The 22,523-nt window shown below is 36.9% G+C and overlaps 1 protein-coding gene across 6 annotated transcripts in view; it reads left to right on the forward strand.

Annotated features, from left to right (window-relative positions):
* The window catches only part of LOC114475571 (receptor tyrosine-protein kinase erbB-4-like), a 344,779-nt gene that overhangs the window by 197,402 nt on the left and 124,854 nt on the right, over window positions 1–22,523 (forward strand). For all 6 annotated transcript variants that reach the window (XM_028466507.1, XM_028466546.1, XM_028466518.1 and 3 more), the window contains 2 exons: window positions 18,336–18,470; window positions 20,815–20,880. In XM_028466507.1, the coding sequence (XP_028322308.1) occupies window positions 18,336–18,470; window positions 20,815–20,880 (201 nt within the window). The remainder of the gene's footprint in view (window positions 1–18,335; window positions 18,471–20,814; window positions 20,881–22,523) is intronic.

The following is a 22,523-nucleotide window of genomic DNA, read 5'->3' on the forward strand; positions in this document are numbered from 1 at the left end:
CAAAATGATTTATTTAAAACAACAACAAACATATGCAGAATGACAGAAAAACACACAAAATTACTCTAAAAACTCTTTGATCTTTCCTGTATTAATGCATAGTATGTCATAATGAGGCCCTTCCATCAAACAAACACATTTTTGTGGCCCCTGCTGTAATAGAAAACTCTGCCTAATCAAACCAAAAGCCGTGACTTTATCACGCTCACTCATTAGCGTTGGACTAATTTCTCTGGAGACTATAATTGCTTTGGCGGTGACGCTTGTGTTCACACGTTTCCTTCGTCTGGAGCGTGAGCAGCACTTATACCAATAAAAAGTGCTGTGTCACCACTGAATGACAGGACCTTCACCTACAGGTGGAGGATCCACGTGAAACACTTGTTGGTTTTTACTGTATTTACTGTACAGTGCATATCTGTGTACAGTGGCATCACTAGGCTGTTTTACTAAGGGCTAAAGCCCCGGATATTATTTAATTATCCCCGGATATAATTTATTTGAAAATAAAAAATTAAATGCTACTTTCCAACGGTCCTTGAACGCCTCTCGTTCACCGCACGACAACTGAGTGACAAAATCTCCATATTCTCCGCCATTTATGATGCCAACAACATTAGGATGACCATAAGTCCGGATTTACGTGGGGATATTTCATAAATAAATCCGTTTTTCCCGGTTTCCCAGGGAACCTGAACGCATCTCAGGGAACACATTCATTTAAATGATCGTAACTCTGCTAAGATTTGCTCTATCAGAGAAATTCCACCAGTTTCTGAACGCTAATGAGTTGTTAACAGTTTACAACCAGTATCATGTCATTGTTGAAGAACAATAACTTATATATCTACCATAATGTATTTTACAAGGTACAAGGTAGATTCAAGAAATCAAAATATGGTCTACAAGATGAAAAACACTTTACTCTGAAATAACATGAATGGAACTTTAGATGTCTGGGGCTAAACAGTAAAGCAGTCAGGTAGTTATTTAAACCTATGATAAACTGCATATTTTCTTTATTCAGGCTAAAGCATTATCAAACATTGGGCAGGCACAGTAAAGCATACAAAAATGTTTGCAGTGCGCGCATTTATCATTGATGTTTCAGAAACCTAGAATCATCCCTGTCTGTATCTATGTTTCTGTATCTATGCACCATGAACAGGATAAGTAGGGCACATTTGGCCCTCGCATAAAACATACAAAGTTTCAGAAAAACACACAAAATGGTAACAGTGCAACACATTAAGGAAAAATTATCGATATGGCCAAGAAATTTAGAAAACAACAACAGAAACGCACTAAACGACAACAAATAATACCCAAGAAGGAATCAAAAATTACAACTTAATCACACATATACACAAAAATGACAACAGAAACACACAAAGCAATGACAAATATAAAGAAGAATTACTCCAAAACCAGAAATTCACAGACGACAACAGTGAAACCATTAATTCTACGATTTTTCTGTGAAAATCTGAGGCACTATCGTTTTCTAGAATACATAAGTGATTAGACTTTAATCCATGGAGTGTTACAGTACACTTTTTCTGCCTATTTTATTTCTTTAATTGATCACGATCAGTTTGGTGAAGCTAAAAGTGAACAAATTGCTGACATTATGCAACTTTCCGGTCATTGCGTTATAACGAATTCTCTCCAAATCCAACGTCTTATACATCAGTGTTTATCAACGTCGGCCATAGCCTTTGGTCACGCTTATTAGTATTCCACAGCGCGCTCATGCGTTTGGCTGGCCCTTTTGTTTGTCCACTCTGATTGGAGGCCCTGTGGTTCATTTAGATGCAGGGAAGCGGTGACAGAAAAGGGGCTTATTAGGACTGCAAGCCCGTCCGGTCCTCAAGTGCAGAGTCTCCAGTTCCATTTTCATTTGCCTCCATTATTGAGTTTGCTGGCTTCTCATTCACCCTAATTGCATTTTGTGTCACCTTTAAAAAAGAGAAGAAGAAAAAAAACCTGTCATACTCTAATGCAGTGTTTCTCAAATAGGGGTACGTGTATCCCTAGGGGTACGCGATGGCACTACTAGAGAGAGCGAGAGAAAATATGTGGTTTTATAATGTTTATTTTTAGTTAAAAATGGTCATCACACTGAATATTACCAGCAACTCACAAAATGGCACTAAAAACACACAAAATAAGAGAAAAATATACTGAATAATAAAAAAGAACAGACAAATAACAACAGAATACACAAAATGACACCAAAAACACGCAAAACAAGAGAAAAATATATCGAATAATAAAAAAAAGAACAGACAAACAACAAAACGACAGCAAAGACGCACTAAATGAGTCAAAAATACAAAACATAACAAGAAAATACACAAAACTAACAGAGGAACGACATAAGAAACAACCAAATGACACCAAAAACACACACACTAAGAGAGAATAATTTAAATAATACCAATGACACCCAACAATATACTGAATAATGAAACAAACAACAAAATACACAAAAAAGGCACAAAATGATGATAGAAATGATCTTGATTAGAACATGAACTGAACATACAAGGGTCAGTCTTGGTCCCACATCAGGAGGGAGATTAATGTAAATAAATATATTCAGGAGACACTAAATACTGTTTTATTCCACTTATTTGCCAAATTGGATGCTTTAAAATGTGTGTTATCACTCATTCATTCCATCAGCTAGATTTATTTCTGATTAAGTCTGGAAATCATCTTACGATTGCTGCGTAACCTGTAGATTTAATTGAGTGAGAATAAAAAAGACACAATAAGCGCGCAATAAGTGTTTGTGTCTATGTGACGCAGTAGAAGAAGAAAGACGGTATGCCAGACATAGGCAACAGGCGGACACATTCAGCCCTCGGTCTCATTTTATGCGGCCCCACAAAAGCAAGAACACATTAAATAAAATACAACACATTATAACATTGCAGGAAAATGCAGTAAAAGACAAGAAAAACACAGAAAATACTCCCAAAACACACAAAACTCCGACAAAAATTAACAAAACAACAACAGTAATACACGAAGTTACGCCAATTAACACAAAACAACAACAGAAATACACTAAAAAAAAAATAAAAAAAATACAGAATGACAGAAATTGAAAACAAAAAGACAAGAAAAACACAAAAGAATGACTCTGCAAACCCACAGTACTAACAAACAAGCAAAACGACAACACGAATACACAATATGACTCCAAAAACAGAAAACAAAAAAAAGAAAATGCACAAAAATTACTCTACAAACTTTTTGTTCTTTCCTGTATTAATGCTCCTCATTCTAAATGCTGACGTGAATGTTGATCATGTGGCCTTTCGATCAAACAAACACATTTCCGTGGCCCTCGCTGTGTGGAAGTTGCCCACCTCTGCGGTATGGACTCATTTTGCTTCCATTGAGGTAACTGCGTGATCTCCAAACTTGAGGCATTTTTCATAAGGATTCATCGCAAAACAATATCATTCGAGACTGGGAAATTTAATCAGAGGCTTCAAACAAAATCATGGTTATCAGGGAGGATGCGGCTGTGAGGAGGGTTCGGGAGGGCGGGGGGCGACAAAGGGGACCTCCCCCGCAGTGTCTGCACCCCGGCAGTCCGCTCTCATTTGTCAGCGAGCACAATATCTCTGTGGCTGGTAGAGCTAATAATGGCAAAGTGGGGGGGGGGAAACAGGACTCTGGAGACCCACCTCTGCCTATGCGTGAAGATCAGATAAGTTCTCCTGAAGTCGAGGCCCCCGAGCCACTGCGGCTTCGCTTGTAAGGGTAGTATCATTTATAAAAGACGCTGCGCCCCCGTTTGACAGCTTTTTAGGTGTGTGAATAATGCAGGGGCAGCGGTTCCTCTGGAAAAGGAAGTGCAATGACTCCCACTTTGCACTTTAAAGGAATATATTTATTGTATTTGATTTGCCTTTAAGCAAAGTAGTTGTAGTTCTCGGGGCAAACCACAGATATTTATCTATCAGCAGTTTGTTTGCTGCCATTCATTGCACTTACAGGTATTTTTTTTTTTTTTTATTTTTTTTTTAGATCTGTAAGATGCTAATGTGCACCTGAACTCAAACAGTGTCATTTATGTGAAAAGTCTTTTGTTCTTTTTCTGGGAGAGTGGATACGCTGTGTGATAAAATACATAGCAGACATGAGATAAAAGCTCTCTGCACCATAGTGCAGTGGACTGGGCTCTTTATTGTTTCCATGGTTCTTCTGATTCAGAATTCTCCTGTTGCCTCCCGTGGGGGTGTTTAGTTCAAAGCGCTTTGTGACTGATGCCGGCTGCCCTAAAGCAAGGCAACTTGGGTTTTTTCTCCCTTAAGGGAATGTCAGGGATGTCAGTTCCACCCCCCCCACCACAAGCATTATGTAACATACCATCACTATAAGAAAAAAGCAATGCCGTCATCTCATAACATCATTATATATATATATATATATATATATATATATATATATATATATATATATATATATATTAGGGGTGTGGAAAAAAAATATTTTTCTGATTTGTAACAAATATTTTTCTTACTGTATTTTTCACATTTTCGTGGATGTGTGTTTTCTACTGCTGGAGCAGCCTGACTACTGGGCATGTTATGTTCCTACATAAAAACCTTGAAAATTGTGCCAGTTCTGCACCTCCACTCCGGTAGATGATGCCATAGATATAATAATAATAATAATAATAATAATAATAATAATAATAATAATAATAATAATAATAATAATTAATAATATTAATTAATAATAAATAGGATGTTTTGAATCAAATAGTTGTGACTCAATTTGTCCTCTTAATGATCAATATCTACTGATGAACATATACAGCAACTTGATTTTTCATCTTTACGTTTAATTTGGATCGTGATACGTATCGTATTGCAACATCCTTGCCAATACGCACCCTAATATGTATATATTAGGGTGCGTATTGGCAAGGATTGTGGTCATTGTAACATAATTAGGCTAGGGACAGATTGATTTTAAAATATTGTGGGGTTTGATGCACCCTAATATGTATCTGTCAATCTGTCCCTAGCCTAATTATGTTACAATGACCACAATAAGATGCCTTGCAAAATATATGGAAAATCTATTTATATTAATGGGGTCCACCTCAAGCTTGAACATTTTACATATTCGTCATTATGAGCGATTTTTACGTTTAATATAGTGTTTGTTATTTATTTATTCTTTTTTTTTTTGCTGGAATAAATGATATATTTTGCTTTGTGTTGATAATGATAATGAAGCAGTAATTTGTCTTTTCTGTTTTCTTTTGTTTATCAGGAAAATAACCAAATAATGCATATTTTCTGTTATTTTGCTTGGTTATCTATTTTTGGTATAGGAACAAATTTAGATTGGGGACAGAAAGATATTAAAAATGTATTTTTTTTCATGTGGGGTTTGATGCACCCTAATATATATCAAAAGCTGTTCTTTTTCAAACACTTCTAAAAAATTTTAGTTTTTCCTTGTGCAACTTTGCATAAAAATAAAGCATTTAAATCACTAGAGAGTCCGTTTTTACCACTGTTAGACATAAGACACAATGAAATCATACAATCGTTTGAAAAACAACATCCAAAATGCAACTTTTGGCTTTCATCCCAGAATCAAATAATAGATCCAAGAATCAGGAGAAATGGTTCCCAAAGTAAACACACTAAACAACACTAGACAACAAAATGCACAAAATGACAAAAAATGGCCAAAAATGAGAGAAAAAAATATTAAAATGACTGAGAAATTACACAAAAAGACAATTTGCACAACAGTAACATCCCATTACACTTTCAGCACAACTAAAATAGTTCACTACCCACTGTCCCACCCTAATTCCCTCTTCTCTGTTCCATTCCCCCTCACCAAGGTGCAACACTGCCCTCTCTTTTCATATCTTCCATATAATAAAGTTTTTCCTCTCCTTCCTTAGGGAGGGCTGATGGTGGTCATTAATGTTGATAATGTGGCCCTTGTATCAATCAAGGCCTCTTTAGGGCTGGACTTGAATCACTATTGCATCAATCACTTGAAAAAAATAGTGTCTGAAAAAAAAAAAAAAAAAAGTATAAAATAATCAACGTCTTTGTACAAACAAAAAAAACAGATACAGAAACACAATTCGCTTTTTATTTAATGTAGTCTTTGGTTGAATTATGACAAAAATCACATGTACAGTCTTAATTATACCAAAATTCATGGTATATGGTGTGTTTTTGGGGACTATGACAAAGCCTTAATTGATGTAGGACGTAAAGTAAATAATAAGATAAAGTCAGTCTCTGTAAGAACTCGTCTTTAAATAAAATACTTTTATTAAATTCACGTGACACTGTAAAATAGGTGCTTTGGAGAACCAGAGAGCTGAGTCGCTTCTTTATTGCAAAATGTTCTGGAACATATATTAGATAATGAGAGGATTAGAGCAGTCTGTCCATCTCACAGCCCTGTCCGCACCCCATCTTTTATCATCAAAATACTTTCTTATTTCAGACGGCACTTTTCAACATTTGTTTTGTGTCATTAGCTGTGTTTTCGTTATAGTTTACGCAAAACAAAAGCAACATTTCAAGCATAATTGCTTTTTGAGCGTGTTTCCATTGAAGGTTGTTTTTTTGGCTGGAGCCTCGTAACTCCTGTGAAATCTCATTCCGCAAGACTTGACGCTCCAAGCCTCCTTATAACACTCTGTATTCCTTTGTTGTTTCACGTCTAATGTGGCAGTAATAATTATTAAGTATAACGCTAATAAATGTCCCAGTCTCCTCTTCTGTTTACACGTACCACGTCATGTTTACCCTGAGAGCAGTGGTAGCGGAACAAATCAGAGCCGGGCGGGGGGCGGGGCAAATGACCAGGCCCTTTAAAACCAAAAAATCGATTGGTTGATATTGATTTTCTGAAAATTGAATCGCAGTACTTTTTTTAACCAGCTATCCACAAGTGTAGGCAGCGGGCGGAGTCTGCTAATACTTTCTTTCTGGCCGCCTTCTACTCTTCTTTACTTCTACTCTGCTGGTTAAAAAAAGTACTGCGATTCAATTTTCAGAAAATCAATATCAACCGTGATACCTATGAATCGATTTTTAACTGCCTTACGATTAATCGTTACATCCCTATTAATAAATTATTCCTTACCCCTTTAGCACCGAAAGAATATCTGTAATATTACTTGAATATCTGTAAAAGTCACGTTTTTCTATTAGCTCTATCTGCTAGCATAGCTTCTCTTCTTCACTGCAAGATATCTGCATGCCAACCGACCACTGTGTTACCAGCGCCTTCTGCTGGTCCAAACAAATATGACGTAAATCAGTGCAATCACGGTTTTTTTTTTTAAAGTCCAATTGTTAAGGCACAAAATACATTTTCAGTTGCACTACTAAAAGAAAAAGAACTATTATGCAATTTTGCATTGTTTACTATTGAACCTGAATTTAAATTATTAGGCTTCTTCTTCATTTGTATTATTCCTTTTTTTATTTCATTCAAGATTTATTTTTAGTTAAATTGCATTGTTTTGAATAGTTTATCAAGGAATTCTTTTGACAATGAAATATAAAAGGAAAATAGTACAGTTTTTTCTAGTTTTATTTTTCAGTCATCATTTGTCTACAGTCCCATTTTGTGAAATAAATCGTGAGACAATTCCATCGTGAACCCAGTATCGTGAATCGAATGGTATCGGGAGTTGAGTGAATCGTTACATCCCTAATTTAAATACAAATATTTGCGTTAGCTGATTGTTAGATAAAACACAGTGTCTATATCTAAATGCTTTTTTTTTACTCCCACTAACTCTATTGCCTCCTTATAACATACATTAAGTGTACATACATTAATCTCGGATGCACAGTATGTGTGATCAAGCTCTTCTATATGATCAGAAGCGTATACATTAATAAAAGGCATGTAAGAAAAGAGTCTGATTGCAATATTTCAACATCAAAGCTGAGCAAGAAGAAAACCACTGGAAGGCGTTATGTAAAACGTACATAGGCGCGAGCAAGTACACACCAAAGACGCTCTTAGTTTTTTTGACACATTCTGATCTTTTATATTCTTCTATATTCTAATCAGGCCCATATAGTGTTTGAATTCACTCTTTGTAGGGTGTGGGGTGATCTTGCATCATGCAACGTAGAAAAAAGTTATGCATATTTCTAAGCTTGGTGAATTATTTAAAACAGACCATAACAAAATGATTAAAAGCTGCTCGGGATTATCATTTATGTTTTCAAATAAAGACATAGTGTAGGCATCACAGATCAATGAATCAAAGATCATTCGCTCAAAGAAAAGATGTAAAAGAATGAAATTGTTTTGTTTTGATCTCCACTGCATACACTTTCTGATTGAAATTGCCAGAAAAGTGTCACGCATGGCATTGTGGGATGTGGAGTCCCGTAGACGGATGCAAGTGTTTTTACCTTCATTCTTACCCTGATTTCCTGCATTTGCCCCCCAAAACTCAGACAAAGTGACTTCCCAACTATTTTTTGTGGCAAAAACAATGGCAGACGTTTATTTTGGGGTTTACATAAAAATATTTGCATCCAGCTGACCTTAAATGTCATACGGAGTGAGGGGTTTTCACGAAAAAGAAACACAAAAATCTCTAAGAATGAAGGAAATACACTTCTATGCATCCGTCTACGGGACTCCACATCCCACAATGCAATGCACGAAAGTTTTCCTACAATGTTAATTAACCAAGCAATTATAGTGGAGAGCAAAACAAACTTTGAGCGACAATTTCATGCTTTACCTTGTGAGCAAATTGTCTCTGATTGATTGATCTTTAAGGCATACACTATGTCTAACTGATAAAAAAAAATATTTATACAGTATATATCGTTTGACTCTCAAGCAGCTTTGAATTAAAGGGATGGCACAGTGTTAGTCTGAGGTTTTCAGCTTTAAGACGACGCTATTATGCATGTGTTCTCTACACCAGTGTTTCTCAAATGGGGGTACGGATGGCGGAAAAAAAACAAATGAAAGCACAAAAAATAACAGAATCGGAAAAAAACTCAAAATATCAAAAAATATGGGGTTTTATAATGTTTATTTCTAGTTAAAAATGATAATTATACTAAATATTACCAGCGACTTACAAAAGGACAAGAAAAATGAATAAAATAAGTGAAAAATGTACTGAATACAACAACAAAATGCACAAAATGACACCAAAAACATATGCACCAAGAGATAAAAATGCTTACTATTAACATCAACACACAAAACGACAACAAAGACACATTAAATGAGAGAAATATACACAAGATCACCACAAAAATAACAGAGAAACACACAAAAATGACATAAGAAAGTGACACGAAAAGCGCACACACTGGTAAGAGAGAAGTGTAAATAATACCAACAACACACAAAAAAACGACAACAAAAGCACACAAAATAAGATAAAAAAAAAATATACGTAATAAAAAAAATACACAAAATGACACCAAAAAACACACAAGATAAAAACTATAGAAATAAATATATTACTAAATACAGTTTATTTCCACGTATTTACATAACGAGTCTTTAAAATGAGTGTTATCAGTCATTTATTCCATCTTTATGATCTATAGTTGTTTTATTGCTGAATTCAGAGCATTGGGGGTGTGGGGGTATCTCAACCTGACACAACGTCCCTGTGTTTGTCACAGGGATCTTCTTCTGCACTGGTTGAATGTTTGCTGCAGAGTTTCCGTAGGTGTTTTCATGCACAAGATCTAAAGGTTTTTTTTTTTTTTTTTTCTTGCCTGAGTCACTGTGTGTTCGGTGGAATATGTCACGGGGGGGGGCACCCAACTGTGGAGGCAATGAGCGATCTTCCCGATTTTCCGCGTTCCCTGTGCTCAGCAAGTCGGGCCGTCACGAGGTGAGAAAGTGCCTCTGGAAGCAGGGGGTGATGGGTGCAGGAGGATACGGCCACAAGTGGGAGAAGATCCTTGGGTAAAAAGTAGCAAAGAGTTGACAGGTGGAATGCACTCAGCTTGAGTTGTGCGATACGTGACACGTTTGCCCTCGAGACGAGACAATAACGGCAAATGCATGGACTCATCAGTGGAAGACAGATCGCCATTACGGCCTTATTCATCAGCATAATTAGAGAGAGAAAGAGATGTGGGACAAGTGGCTAGCAGCGCTGATAAAAGCTCATCAGCAGGCTCCCTATAGGGCTATGGCCACTGATTGGTGCTGGGGCCATCATTGTCTAGAAACTACTTCAAACTAGGGGCTCCTCGCTCTGCTGAACGACAGTAAAATGAACTTAATTGGTTACTACAGGCAATTTGGTGCAGGGATGCTTTTTACTTCCCCTACTAACTATCTTTACACTCACTGGCCTGTTTAGCCACTCACAAACCAACTAAATATTCTGGACAAATCACATCAGCGGTGTTTTTTTTATTTATTTTCTATTACCACCTCAAGAGCTGTGTGAGCATTGTTTCTCAAATGTGGGTACTTGTACCCCCATGGCGGCCCATGCCTATGTGGGTCATGGGCCTTCACATAGGCAACTGGTGGCCCTTGGTCTAATTTTATGCAGCCCCCCAAAGTAAAAGCAAGAATACATAAAAAATATGAAAAATTTAAATACAAGAGAAAAACACAAAATACTCCAAAAAAAACCCACAAAACTACAACAAAAATTTACAAAACTACCACAGTAATACACAAAATTACTCAGAAAATGTATAAAATTACAGAAAATGACAACAACAAGTACACAAAAAGACAGGAAAAACACACAAAAAAATGACCGCAAACTCACGGTACTCGCAAACAAGCAAAACGACAACAGAAGTACATCAAAATGCAAAATTACAGCACAAATACACAATATGACTCCAAAAAAACATAGATTTTACAGGAAAAATACACAAAAGGACTACAGAAATGCCTCACAAAGAGCAAGACAACAACAAACATACACAGAATGACAGAAAAATACCCCAAATTACTATAAAAACTGTATTAATGCTCAGATTGCAAAGGATTCTAAATATACTGAATGTTGGTCATGTGACCCTCTGATCAAACAAACGCTGTGATAAAAGTGGCCTCCCCCTGCCCTAGGGGTGCACAATGGTACTAAAGGATTCAGAAATAAGAGAAATGAGGGTACTTGTGAACCACTGCTCGAGAGGAAACTTTATTTTCTTCATTAAAGGTTTGCAGAAATTATTGAGGGATCATGGGAAAGAGGTCAGAGCACTTTGGCTCTCCGTTCTGCTTTTCTTCCTTTTGATGTCAGCAAAGTCCTTTTTATAGCCACGCTCAGGCTTTTGTTAGCTGTTTTAGCGAAATTCACAAAAAGGGAAATATGGGGGGGGGAAGTTGCTGCTGTAACCATGGATACAGAAATAATCAAGCACCTGCTGTTGGCTAGCATCTCGTCAATGACGTTTAAAACAGGCGGGGCTCGTTAGCTGTGCTGGACAGAGGAATTCAGGTCCATGACGGTATTTAAAGTGTTAGCACGGAGCTAAAGATGTGCTTTAGTGCAAACACAAAGTCAAATTAGATGAGCATAGTGCGCTAATGTTATGAAATATGGCTTTAAATGTTTTGTTAGATGTCATATTAGTTCTGTCAGAAGCAGTTTCAAACTTGTACTCGTCACAAGTGTGAAGGTCGGTTAAGGTAAGTGTTTTGTTTACTTCCTCTCCTCAAACCTTGTTATATTTCTAGTCTGCTGTGCGCGCACAGTTTTGTCTTTTCAGATAAACAATTTGTTTCAGGAAGTAAAGCATGACCTCCTGACCTGATGAGCGTGAGACTTTTTTAAAAAAACGTGCAGTGTATATGTCCCGAACGTCAAACTGTTAGCAGTGATGTACAGACATGCTTGTTTTTGCTTCTCCTCTCCATTCTTCTGCACGCTAACTACTAAATCAGTGTTTCTCAAATGAGGGTACGCGTACCCCTAGGGCAGACATAGGCAACAGGCGGCCCCAAAAGTAAACGTACAAAATGTTGGAAAAATACATAAAACAAAAGCAAGAATACATAAACAAATTACAAAGCATTGCAGGAAAATACAGTAAAAGACAAGAAAAACACAGAAAGTACTCCAAAAATACACACAAATGAACAAAATGACAACAATAATACACAAGGTTAAGCCCATTAACACAAAACAACAGAAATACACAAAATGATTTAAAATAATATACAAAATAATAGAAAATGAAAACAAAAGTGCACAAAAAGGCAAGAAAAACACAATAAAATGTCTCTGAAAACCCACGGTACTAACAAACAAGCAAAATGACAACAGAAATACACAAACGTTCCTCCAAAAAACACAAAATGACCACACAAATACACAAGACTGTTAAAAATATTTTAAAAAATACACAAAAGGACAACAGAAATGCACAAAAAGCACATACAATCACTATAGAAACTCTTTGTTCTTTCCTGTATTAATCCTCAGATCACTCATTATTCTAAATGCTCATATGAATGTTGATCATGTGACCCTTCGATCAAACCAACACATTTTCGTGGCCCCCGCTGTGTGGAAGTTGCCCACGCGATGACATTACAGGGGTTAGTTGAGAGAGAGAGAGGCAAATTAACAAGTGAAACCATTCAAAATATGGGGTTTTATCATTTTTATTCTTAGTTTAAACTGATAATCATACTAAATAATACCAGCAATTCACAAATGACACACGAAATACAAAAAAAATATACTGAATTAAAAAAAAAAGACAACAAAACCAAAAGCGCGCACGCTGAGAGAAAAATACTATTACTAGTACAGCAACGCACAAAACGACAGCAAAGAAACACAAAATGAGAGAAAATCACACAAGATCACTACAAAATACGCAAAAATAACAGAGAAACATACAAAATTACTTGAGAGACAAGCCAATGATGACAAAAACACACAAAATAAGAGAAAAATATACTGAATAGTAAAAAGAACAAACAACAAAATTACACCAAAAACACAAAATGGTGATAGAAATGATCTTGATTACAACATGAACTGAAAATACAAAGGTCGGTCTTGGCCCCACATGACCGTAAATTATAAAAACTATAGAAATAAATCTATTCAGGAGGCGCTAAATACTGTTTCTTTCCACTTCATTACAAAATTAGTTTCTTTTAAATGTGTGTTATCACTTGTTCATTCCATCATTATAATCTGTAGTTCTTTTTTCATAGAATTCTGAGCAAAATTTTGCAGTCTCAAAAAAGTTTGAGGACCACTGAGCTAAAGAACAAGGCAAGGCAAGGAAAAAGTGTTTTTATAGCTCATTTCAATATTCTTTCCATGAATAAACAACTTAATACTACTACTAAATACTAAATAAATAATTAATAATAACAAGAAAGTACATTTTGTGGTTATTTCAGAGTAAAAAGAAGAAAAAATAAAAATCTAAATCAGTCATTTCTTCTATTTTCAAACTCTAGTGCACAGTTCCACATCAAAATATAATCCCTGATTCATCATGACACATACCCAGCAAGACTTTTTGAGGTTTTTTTTTTTTTTCTTCTGCTGCCCTGGGGGATGCTTCGTTTCACAGCCAAGAAAAATGAAACTAAAAATGTTAAACCAGACACAGTCATGAACCCAACATGACCTGCCATATGGCAGCCAAGCCTTCAGTGACGGGGACATTCTAGTCACACAGGAACACACCTGGTCAAACAGAGCTTTGTTCAGAAATACTGAGCATAAAAAGGAAGGATGGAGCATCAGAAATACTCAACCACAAATGATTGCTTTTGATAGTTGACAATAATATTTACAGCAATACACATCACATGAAGGCACTTTAGATCAGTGGTTCTCAAACTCTTTTGGCTCATGTACCGAGACTAGAACATCTAATAAAGATAATTTATGTCATCATTTCGTGCAATTTGTTGTTTGTTCTTGTTATTATTCAGTATGTCGTTATTGTGTATTGTTGGTATTATTTAAATTATTCTCTGTGTGTGTGTGTGTGTTTGGTGTCGTTTTGTATGTTTCTCTGTTATTTTTGTGTATTTTGTGGTGATCTTGTGTATTTTTCCTCTCATTTAACTCATTTTTTTTTTTTTTTAAGACCCACAGAATATTTTCTACTATGACAATCTGAAATTCTGAAAGATTAGACTCTTTAGTTTCATCAGAAAAATAAAATAAAAAATTGTTTAGTTCTTTTGTAATCAGCAGTTGAATAGAGACAAGTTACACACAAATCACCAGTTTGTGACAAAAAGCTGAGAAGAACGTATTTTTCTGAAAAAATCTATTAGTGACTTTGAAGCAATTTTTTTTGTTTGGTTTAGGGACACCTCAACATTGGTTTCCTTCTATAAAACTACAAAAAACAACACTGAGACCGGCCTTTTGATGGCAAAATTATTATTATTGCGCTATCAATGTCAGAATTGAATGGATTTCTTACTGCATTTTGGTGTCTCTCCCGCGTCAGTCTGCACACACGCAACTTCCTCCTTCTCCCGGACATGCCAAGTGTCACCGCTTGCCCCGTTTTTTTTATCGTTTTCTTTCACCATCGCCACACTCTCAATGGTCCACTTAGTTCTACACATGCTCTGGTCAGGTGTACGCTGGTGGGAACTTCAGCATCAACTCTCGTAGCGCCATTTTCTGTCTCGTAAATTCCTTTCCTCTCCCTCTGAGCTCTGCTCATCATGGGTGATCTCTCATCCAAAGGTGCGCTGCTGCCACGTACATGTCACCAGTTGGTCATTACATTATGGTACAAGTTAGATATTCACAGGAGAGCTTCGTCACACTGTCTCCTAGCAACCCCGGCCAAAAAACACAGTTAACGTCTTAGACGTCTTTGGAAGTCAATGAGTTAATGTGACTTTTAACGTTTTGTGTGTTGATGGTAATAGTGAGTATTTTTCTCTCTTAGTGTGTGTATTTTTGGTGTCATTTTGTGTATTTTGTTGTTGTTTCTGTTCTATTTATTATTCAGTATATTATTATCATATTTTGTGTGTTTTTGTTTGTTTTGCGAGTTGCTGGTAATATTTACTATATATGATTATAGATTTTAACTAAAAATAAACATTATAAAACTTTATATTATGAAAGCTTTCATTTGTTAATTTTCCTCTCTCAAGTACCCCCCGTAGTGCCATCGCATACCTCTAGGGGAGCACATACCCCCATTTGAGAAACACTGCTTTATATGATTGGTCTAAAACTGAATAATAACACTTTTTTGCCCTTTTTGTATAACAAATGTAATTAAAGTTCAAAATGTAACCTTCAAAATTGCGTTATCTCTTTAAATGTGGGCATCAACATTCGCAATTTGGGTTTAGTAATCCTTTAAGTTGAGTTTATTGACTTTTTTCATTGTGTGTACTTATATTAAGGTTGATTAAGTCACCTTTAAAAAATATATATATATAGCTATTTAGGCTTTATTTTGTTTACATCAAAAAAGAAAGAGCCACAGTTGACTTTGCAATATTTATAAAATAATGGAAAATAAATGTTTACTAAAAATTGTACTGTACTTCACACATTACAGATACAAAATGTTATATTAGAATATTTAGTCAAAATACGTTAATTCAGGTGGAAACAACCAAGCTCCTAATTTAGAATACTTTCCATTATCCAATTTTAGACTGAGCTGTACATAAATAATAGAACATTGGACAGGGTCGGGCCTGTTTAAAATAATAAACCTGCCAATATTTCAACATAAGTTGTATCAATTGTCTTTAAATCCATTTGACGCGTTGTCTTTAACCAAACTATGTTACCAAACATGTCTAAACCGAGACGCAGCGTGAATTTAATCTCAAGTGTGTTTTTCTGTTTGCTTTTAGTTCACGGCCTCATTATGTATGCTGACCATTTTTATTCTAGCACTTTAACTGCTACTCAAAGTACTTGATGAGCTCTGCAGCTACAGTATGAAGTAACCTTCATGAATTTCTATTACAGGTTTAAACATTCTGTTTTTCTAGTTGTTCTTTGTCTTACTGCTCTTAACGTCCGTGTTCATAGAATTCAACACTACATCATGAAAAAAGCATGCATGGTGAGGGAATAAGATGTTAGTAATATGATGAATCCTTTCTGTCCTGAATAGATGCAGCTGTCAATCAAACTGTTTGCAAAAAGTGTTATTGTCATTGTTTAGAAAATGGCGTCTAAATGAGCCTTTGCGAACATGTCGTAGAATGGCTTCTCATATTATAGAAATCCACGTCTTTGTAAATGTACGGGTCATCCTTGTCAAGGTGGAAAAAGTTTAATTCACTATAGAAAAATTGATTTTTAGTCCACGTGAGCGTCATCTCCTTGAATTTAATAATAAAATAATAGTAAAGGGGAAGCTTATTCTACATTAAATTAACCCAGGTCTTTTATTTGCACATACGAGTGGTTTTCTTTGTTAATACCTAAAACATTATTAATATACCATATTTTAATCACAAGTTTTTTTTCTTTAATACCACCAATGTTAAGGAGAAATCTGTAATTCTTTCGTACTACTAAAAAATAACAACATACTGTATGAACAGTTCACTGTGCAAAATGAAGCAAAAAAAATTAAAGAATTTAAAATGTACCAAGGGTTAACAGAATAAATACACTATTATTACAGAGTGCTTTCACGAAATGCAACTCATTGGAAACAATTACAGCGCATGGCTCTCATTAATCCATATCCATATTAATCCTCATAAATCCACCACATTACTCAAAGCTGCCGCTGAGCTCATATTTTAATTGCAAATATAGATCAAAATTCGATGAATTGTGCAGCTCTACCTGTAACATTCAAGGTTAGCACAGCTAGCATTGTGGGCTAATGTCACAATGTACTTCAGACGATGATGCTAAAGCTGGCTACAGGTCAGGATTTGATGCTACGACGGTGTGAACCCAGTGACCGTAGCTAGATAAGGTATTTCATTTAAAATCAATTGCAATTGTTTGTTTTTCTTCTTGTAACTTTGCTCGTTATGTGCCTGGTGGCACGTCAAGAGGATTCAGGTTCTGCCACGTCAACGCCTGTAGCAAAGGCTGTCATGAAACATTTAAAGTTCAATTTCGAAGATACTTTGGTAATAAATGGTCATTAAGTCCTTGACTCGTTCAAAGCGCGCTGATTTTGCAGTCCAGATGTTATTTGACTGAGCCGCAGCTTGTCACTTTATTCACCCAACACCTCTGAATGAAAAGCAGTGCGCTGATAAATGGTCTATTGTGACAGAAACATGATTACATGTAGCTACGGCTGTAGGCCATTCAGCAGCAGACACAGCGCTATGTCACCTACAAGAGGGCTTTGAATAAATGTGCCCGTCTCTACCAAGGCCCACTTCCTTAATCAGGGTGTCGGATTGTAATGATTAGCTTCCCGAGCCAGTTTCTCAGGCTACTGATTTGTCTGCGTGACTCATACGCTGTTGGTAATCTGCTTGAAGAGACTATATGCCCTCCTTTACCTTCAGATAATCCCGTTCTAATCTGAACCACATTGTTACTATTGGATATTAAATTTCATTTATTATGACAAGCTCCTTTATGGAATCCCACTGTACTTTATATTCAAGGAGACAGGGATGCAAGGTGATTGTATCTAAATCCCTCCAACTAGGTTGAATTATACAGTCAGCTGAGAGAAAAGACACTGGTGGGGTCTGTTGTTTCTCTTCCACCGTGGGTCACGGTTCAGGAGAATAGGGGGGGATTACCACTGCATCATTTCATTCTGTATCTATACCCAAAACCTGGATTAGTAACCGGGAGAGGGATCAGAATTCATTATAGCTCTCCATACTCTGGCATCTGTTAAGGCCACCGGTCCTTGAAAAAAAACATATTTTTGTTATTAGGCAAATGTGGATGAGGAGCTAACCATTGTCTCTGGTGCTATTACACACAGAAGTGAAGAAGGCCACAAAAGCTGTCATTCCCAGAATTCCCTGTTGCAGTTTGAGCATTCAGGCCCATGGAGAGCCAAGGAAAGTCATGTGACATTTGAATGTATTGCTTCTTTAGTAGATGCAGGGTTTCCACCTTGACTGTTTGTTCTGTTTGAAACTACCAACATGGCAGCGGATCACTGTGTGCATTTGTCAATAGCACTTATCGTCATGCTCCATTGCAATTCCGGACATCTTTCCGCTGCATTGTGCTTGGAGACAAAGGCAGAATAAGATTTAACCTTGAGGTATTGATTTTCTGCCACTGTGTGCATGTGCTGCTTATCAATGGTTGCGTACTCATACTCATACTTTGCCTTCTTTGTTTTATTTTCTTTCGGTTTGTGCAGAGATACTAAATGGTGGAGTTTATGTGGACCAGAACAAGTTCCTGTGTCATGCCGACACAATCCACTGGCGCGACATCATCAAGAACCCCCAGGCGGAGCTGCTGGTGGTACCGTCCAACAATAGCAATCTGGGCTGTAAGTTGTAATCACATACCCATAACAAATTTTTGTTCAGATTGAAGTAGGACCCTTAGTGGTTACAGATGATGTGACATTTTGGAAATATATGATACTGAGTGACAATAAATCATGTCTTAAATACAGAAATCTGTAGACTGCCCCCAGAAAAACAAGAGATATACATAAAATATTAAGCCAATTATCATTATTGAAGGCTATAAAAGCAGAAATAATTTAACTAATGTATGGATATCAGCTGCAGCAAGTTTGATGATAATAATTAATATAACAATGAGCCCACTTTGCCACAACTCTGCCGACATTTTCCACAAGTTTGGAAACAACTTTGTAATTATAATACAGTATGTCAGTCAAATTGATTGTTAGTTTTATGTTTGACCACTAAGTTTTGCAATTTGATAAACACAGATCCATTTCAGGTCTTTACGGTGCCAGGAGTATGCTGTTTTTGATTTCACTTTTTAGTGGCCTTACACAGGGCTATGTTTCAATGCTTTGACTGAGCAGAATTATTGACACAGTGTTGCAAAGCTCAGAACTTGTAGAAATTGATGATATCAAACACTAAGAGGGTGGGATTTAGCCCTGGCCAATCAGGGTAAAGGAAGGACCGGCCATTTTACTCACGAGCACTAAGCGCTCATTGGACAGGTTTGTCGACTGAGAAATGCTCAGATGCATGTAATGGCAGTTTTTATCTGACTACACGATTTGGATTTTTCTAATTATGCAGTTTTATGCACATTTGCTAAGAAACAACAAAGGTAAGACACCATTTGTCATCATTGCTGTCTTTTTCCACTGTGTATTTTCTAATTTTGTGGCTTTGTTTTGGTATGTACGTAACATACCGAGCCTGTATATCATTGGATTCACCTCGGCCTGTAATTTTACATAGGCTCTTGTTATTGAGCTTTGGTTTTTTTTATTTTGTGACTCACAGCAGTTGAAAAAAGGCAAAGTTTGCCGAGTTGTCGACTTTTCCCTCTTTGAACATAATGTCCTGGTGTGTGTGCTGTGGTCTTTTGTTCTGAATGTGCATTGGCTACAGTTTTAGCTTCTATTGTTTCTTAGGATTACGGAAAGGTATATAATGTGTGAGTTCATTCATTCTTTACGACACCAAGACGCGTGAGAATCACGGAAGCTGGAGCCGCCCCCACCGGCGGGTCCGTTGGGGTTGAAGAGGTTTTAAGGAAACTGGCCAAAACCTAACCCATGAAACTGTTTGTTTAATCTGATGGCACCCCTTGCACTGATTCACTACCAGCAGTGGGCGCTGGTCATTGGCAGCAAAATCACACAGTGTTTGATCAACGTGTGAACCTTTTTAGTGTCCTAGTAGACTAGCAGTTCTACTGCCAGGCCCATGGAGCTGCTGTCTGTTGCACTCTTTTTAAATCTCAGCGAATGTGACAGCTAGTTTGAAGCTGGCCACTTCCCTGGGTGTACCCCCCCACCCCCCACTCCTTTCCCTCCCTCCCTCCCTCCCTCCCTCCTGTGTTCCCACAGTCCTTGAGCTTGCTGCAATTTTGTACATAACAGGCATTATTAGCCGAAGGAAACACTTTGTAAGATGAGCGGAGTTCAAGGCAGACTTGCTGAAACTTTTCCTTCACATTTATAGATGAACCTTTTACTTTTTTTTAATGGCAAGACAAGGAGATGTCCTTATCTAAACATGTCAGCCTGAACATTAGGGACACAACGGTGAATAAAGATGTAGACAGTAGGGGTAAATTAAGTTCCTTTGATGAATGTGCAATGACCTTTCTCTATTCACTGAGCAAAAACACAAGCTGGTGTGCAGTGAGATGCAGGAAATAGACATTCATTTACTATCCTGTTGATATGATGGCACTGATGTTGGAGGAAGGCGTAAAAAAACAGAGGAGGTGGAGCCAAAAATGACAAGCGTGTGGGAGTTAAATTTAGCAGGCCCTGTAGTTGGTATTTAACATTAACAACCCCACAGTGGGAGTGGTTGAAGAGAGCCTGGTGACAAACGGCTGCATCATTCCACTTACTCTGTAATTAACCCATAGTCAATTAAAGCTTGATGATGGGCCAGTGGCAGGCGAGGGCCGTGAGCACTGTCAGCTCCCACTTTACCAGCGAGACACATGACAGGAAGGAGGAAGCCTCGTCTTTCACATCTCCACTCCGCACAGGCCACAAGTCAGCGCTGCTATTGTTGGATGAAGGGAAGAGATTGGACAGATCCGTCAATGTCACTGGCGGGAGAAGTTTTAAGGGTTTATGGGGGAGGTAACAATTAGGTGTGTGTTGCAGAGCAGTTGTGTGAATCAGGGGGCTTGTTTGTGTGTGCTTTCTGCAGGCAGGCGATGCCACCGCTCCTGTAACGGCCGCTGCTGGGGCCATCAGGAGAATCAGTGTCAGACACGTAAGTATGCATGCACGCAAACACAGGAAAACACTCACACTGAAGTCGGGCTGCACAATTAAACGCTGGCGTTTTTTACTTTTAAAACGCAGGCTCTGCTGCATATCTAATCAGTTGTCAGCCAACAACTAGGGGGCGAAAACATGAGTAAGGCTTCATTACACTATCTCAATAAAAAGCGAGCAAAACTACAGGTCACTCAGAATTGCGTGTGTTTTTTAAATTGATTGAAGTCGAAAAAGACCCTTTTTTGGTCAACTTTGCTCTGCGCACAGACTAGATTTAGACTTTTATACTAAACTAAACACAAATATGAATTTTTTTTTTATTTTCCAAAGATGTATCAATATTGGATTTGATGCTCAACTGATGGAGTTCAATGCCTGTTGGAATTCATAAGCCAAATTTTATTCAACAATGTGGAGTTGTCTGTTTTCTTGCTGGGTTCATGCTCAGCCGTATGCATTTTAATTGTTCCATGTACTGAATGTATATAAAGCTTCTATAAACAGATGGAAAATATGGAATTCATGTTCTGAAATGTGAAAATCAATCCCACATGGATAAGGAATCTTTCTCTCGCTTCAGTTAAAATGTGACCCCAACATGACACAGAAATGCATCACATGCATGTTTTGGGTCAATGTCACACATTTGCATGCTATTTTTCACCTGAAAACGGATGATTTATTGACTATAAAGTGTGACAAACTGACAAATATGTCCAATTCTGCCAATAATGCTGTTTAAAATCTGTCACTCGTGTAACAAATGAACGAGTGATCATGTTATCTTGTGATTGAAAATGAATGCAAGGCTTCATTTGAAGTGTGTTTTTAATGTGCTGTGATGAACAAGACCATTCCATACATTTCCAGTTATTTTTTGGTAAACAAGTGGCTGAGGCTTTAGCATTGTGGCTTACATCGCTCTTGCGATGTAATATTCCGCATACAATTTCAAATTAATCACAATTGTTCAATAAATTAACCTTTTTAAGCATGTTTAGTCCAACTTTATGATGTTTATTAGCCTGTAAACAGAATGAAGCTGTATTTCAGTCTGCAAATTTTAAGTTTATTCAGCTGTTAGATGAAAACAATGACCTCCTTTCTGTTTCACCGTTTGCTTAAAGGTAATCTATAATAGTCTGTAATACCTCAACACATTTTTTTTTTATACTTATGTTAGCGTTCTGCTTTCTTTATACTGTATCAGACTTTTTATGCCTGTGTTTCTCAAAATGGGGTACGTGTAACCCTAGGGGTACATGATGACACTACAGTGGGTACTTGACAGATAAATAAATTGTCAGTCTTGGTCCCACCCCAGGCGTGATATGACCGGAAATATAAAAATAAATCTATTCAGGAACCACTAAATCTGTGTTTTTCAACCTTGGGGTTGGGACTCCGTGTGGGGTCGCCTGGATTTTAAATGGGGTTGCCTGTAATTTCTGAAAACATAAAATTGTTTTTTTTTTTTTTTTTTTTTTTTGTAATTATTATTCTTTAACATTGTGTTGTTTTGATTTTTTTTTAAACAACTATTTCTATGCTTTTACTTTGTGAAATATAAATCTAGTTCAACTAAAATGCAGTAAAAAAAAATGATTTAATTCTAAGAAATTCGATTGCAGAGCC

The sequence above is a fragment of the Gouania willdenowi genome, chromosome 2 (assembly GCF_900634775.1).
Source record: "Gouania willdenowi chromosome 2, fGouWil2.1, whole genome shotgun sequence".
NCBI lineage: Eukaryota > Metazoa > Chordata > Actinopteri > Blenniiformes > Gobiesocidae > Gouania > Gouania willdenowi.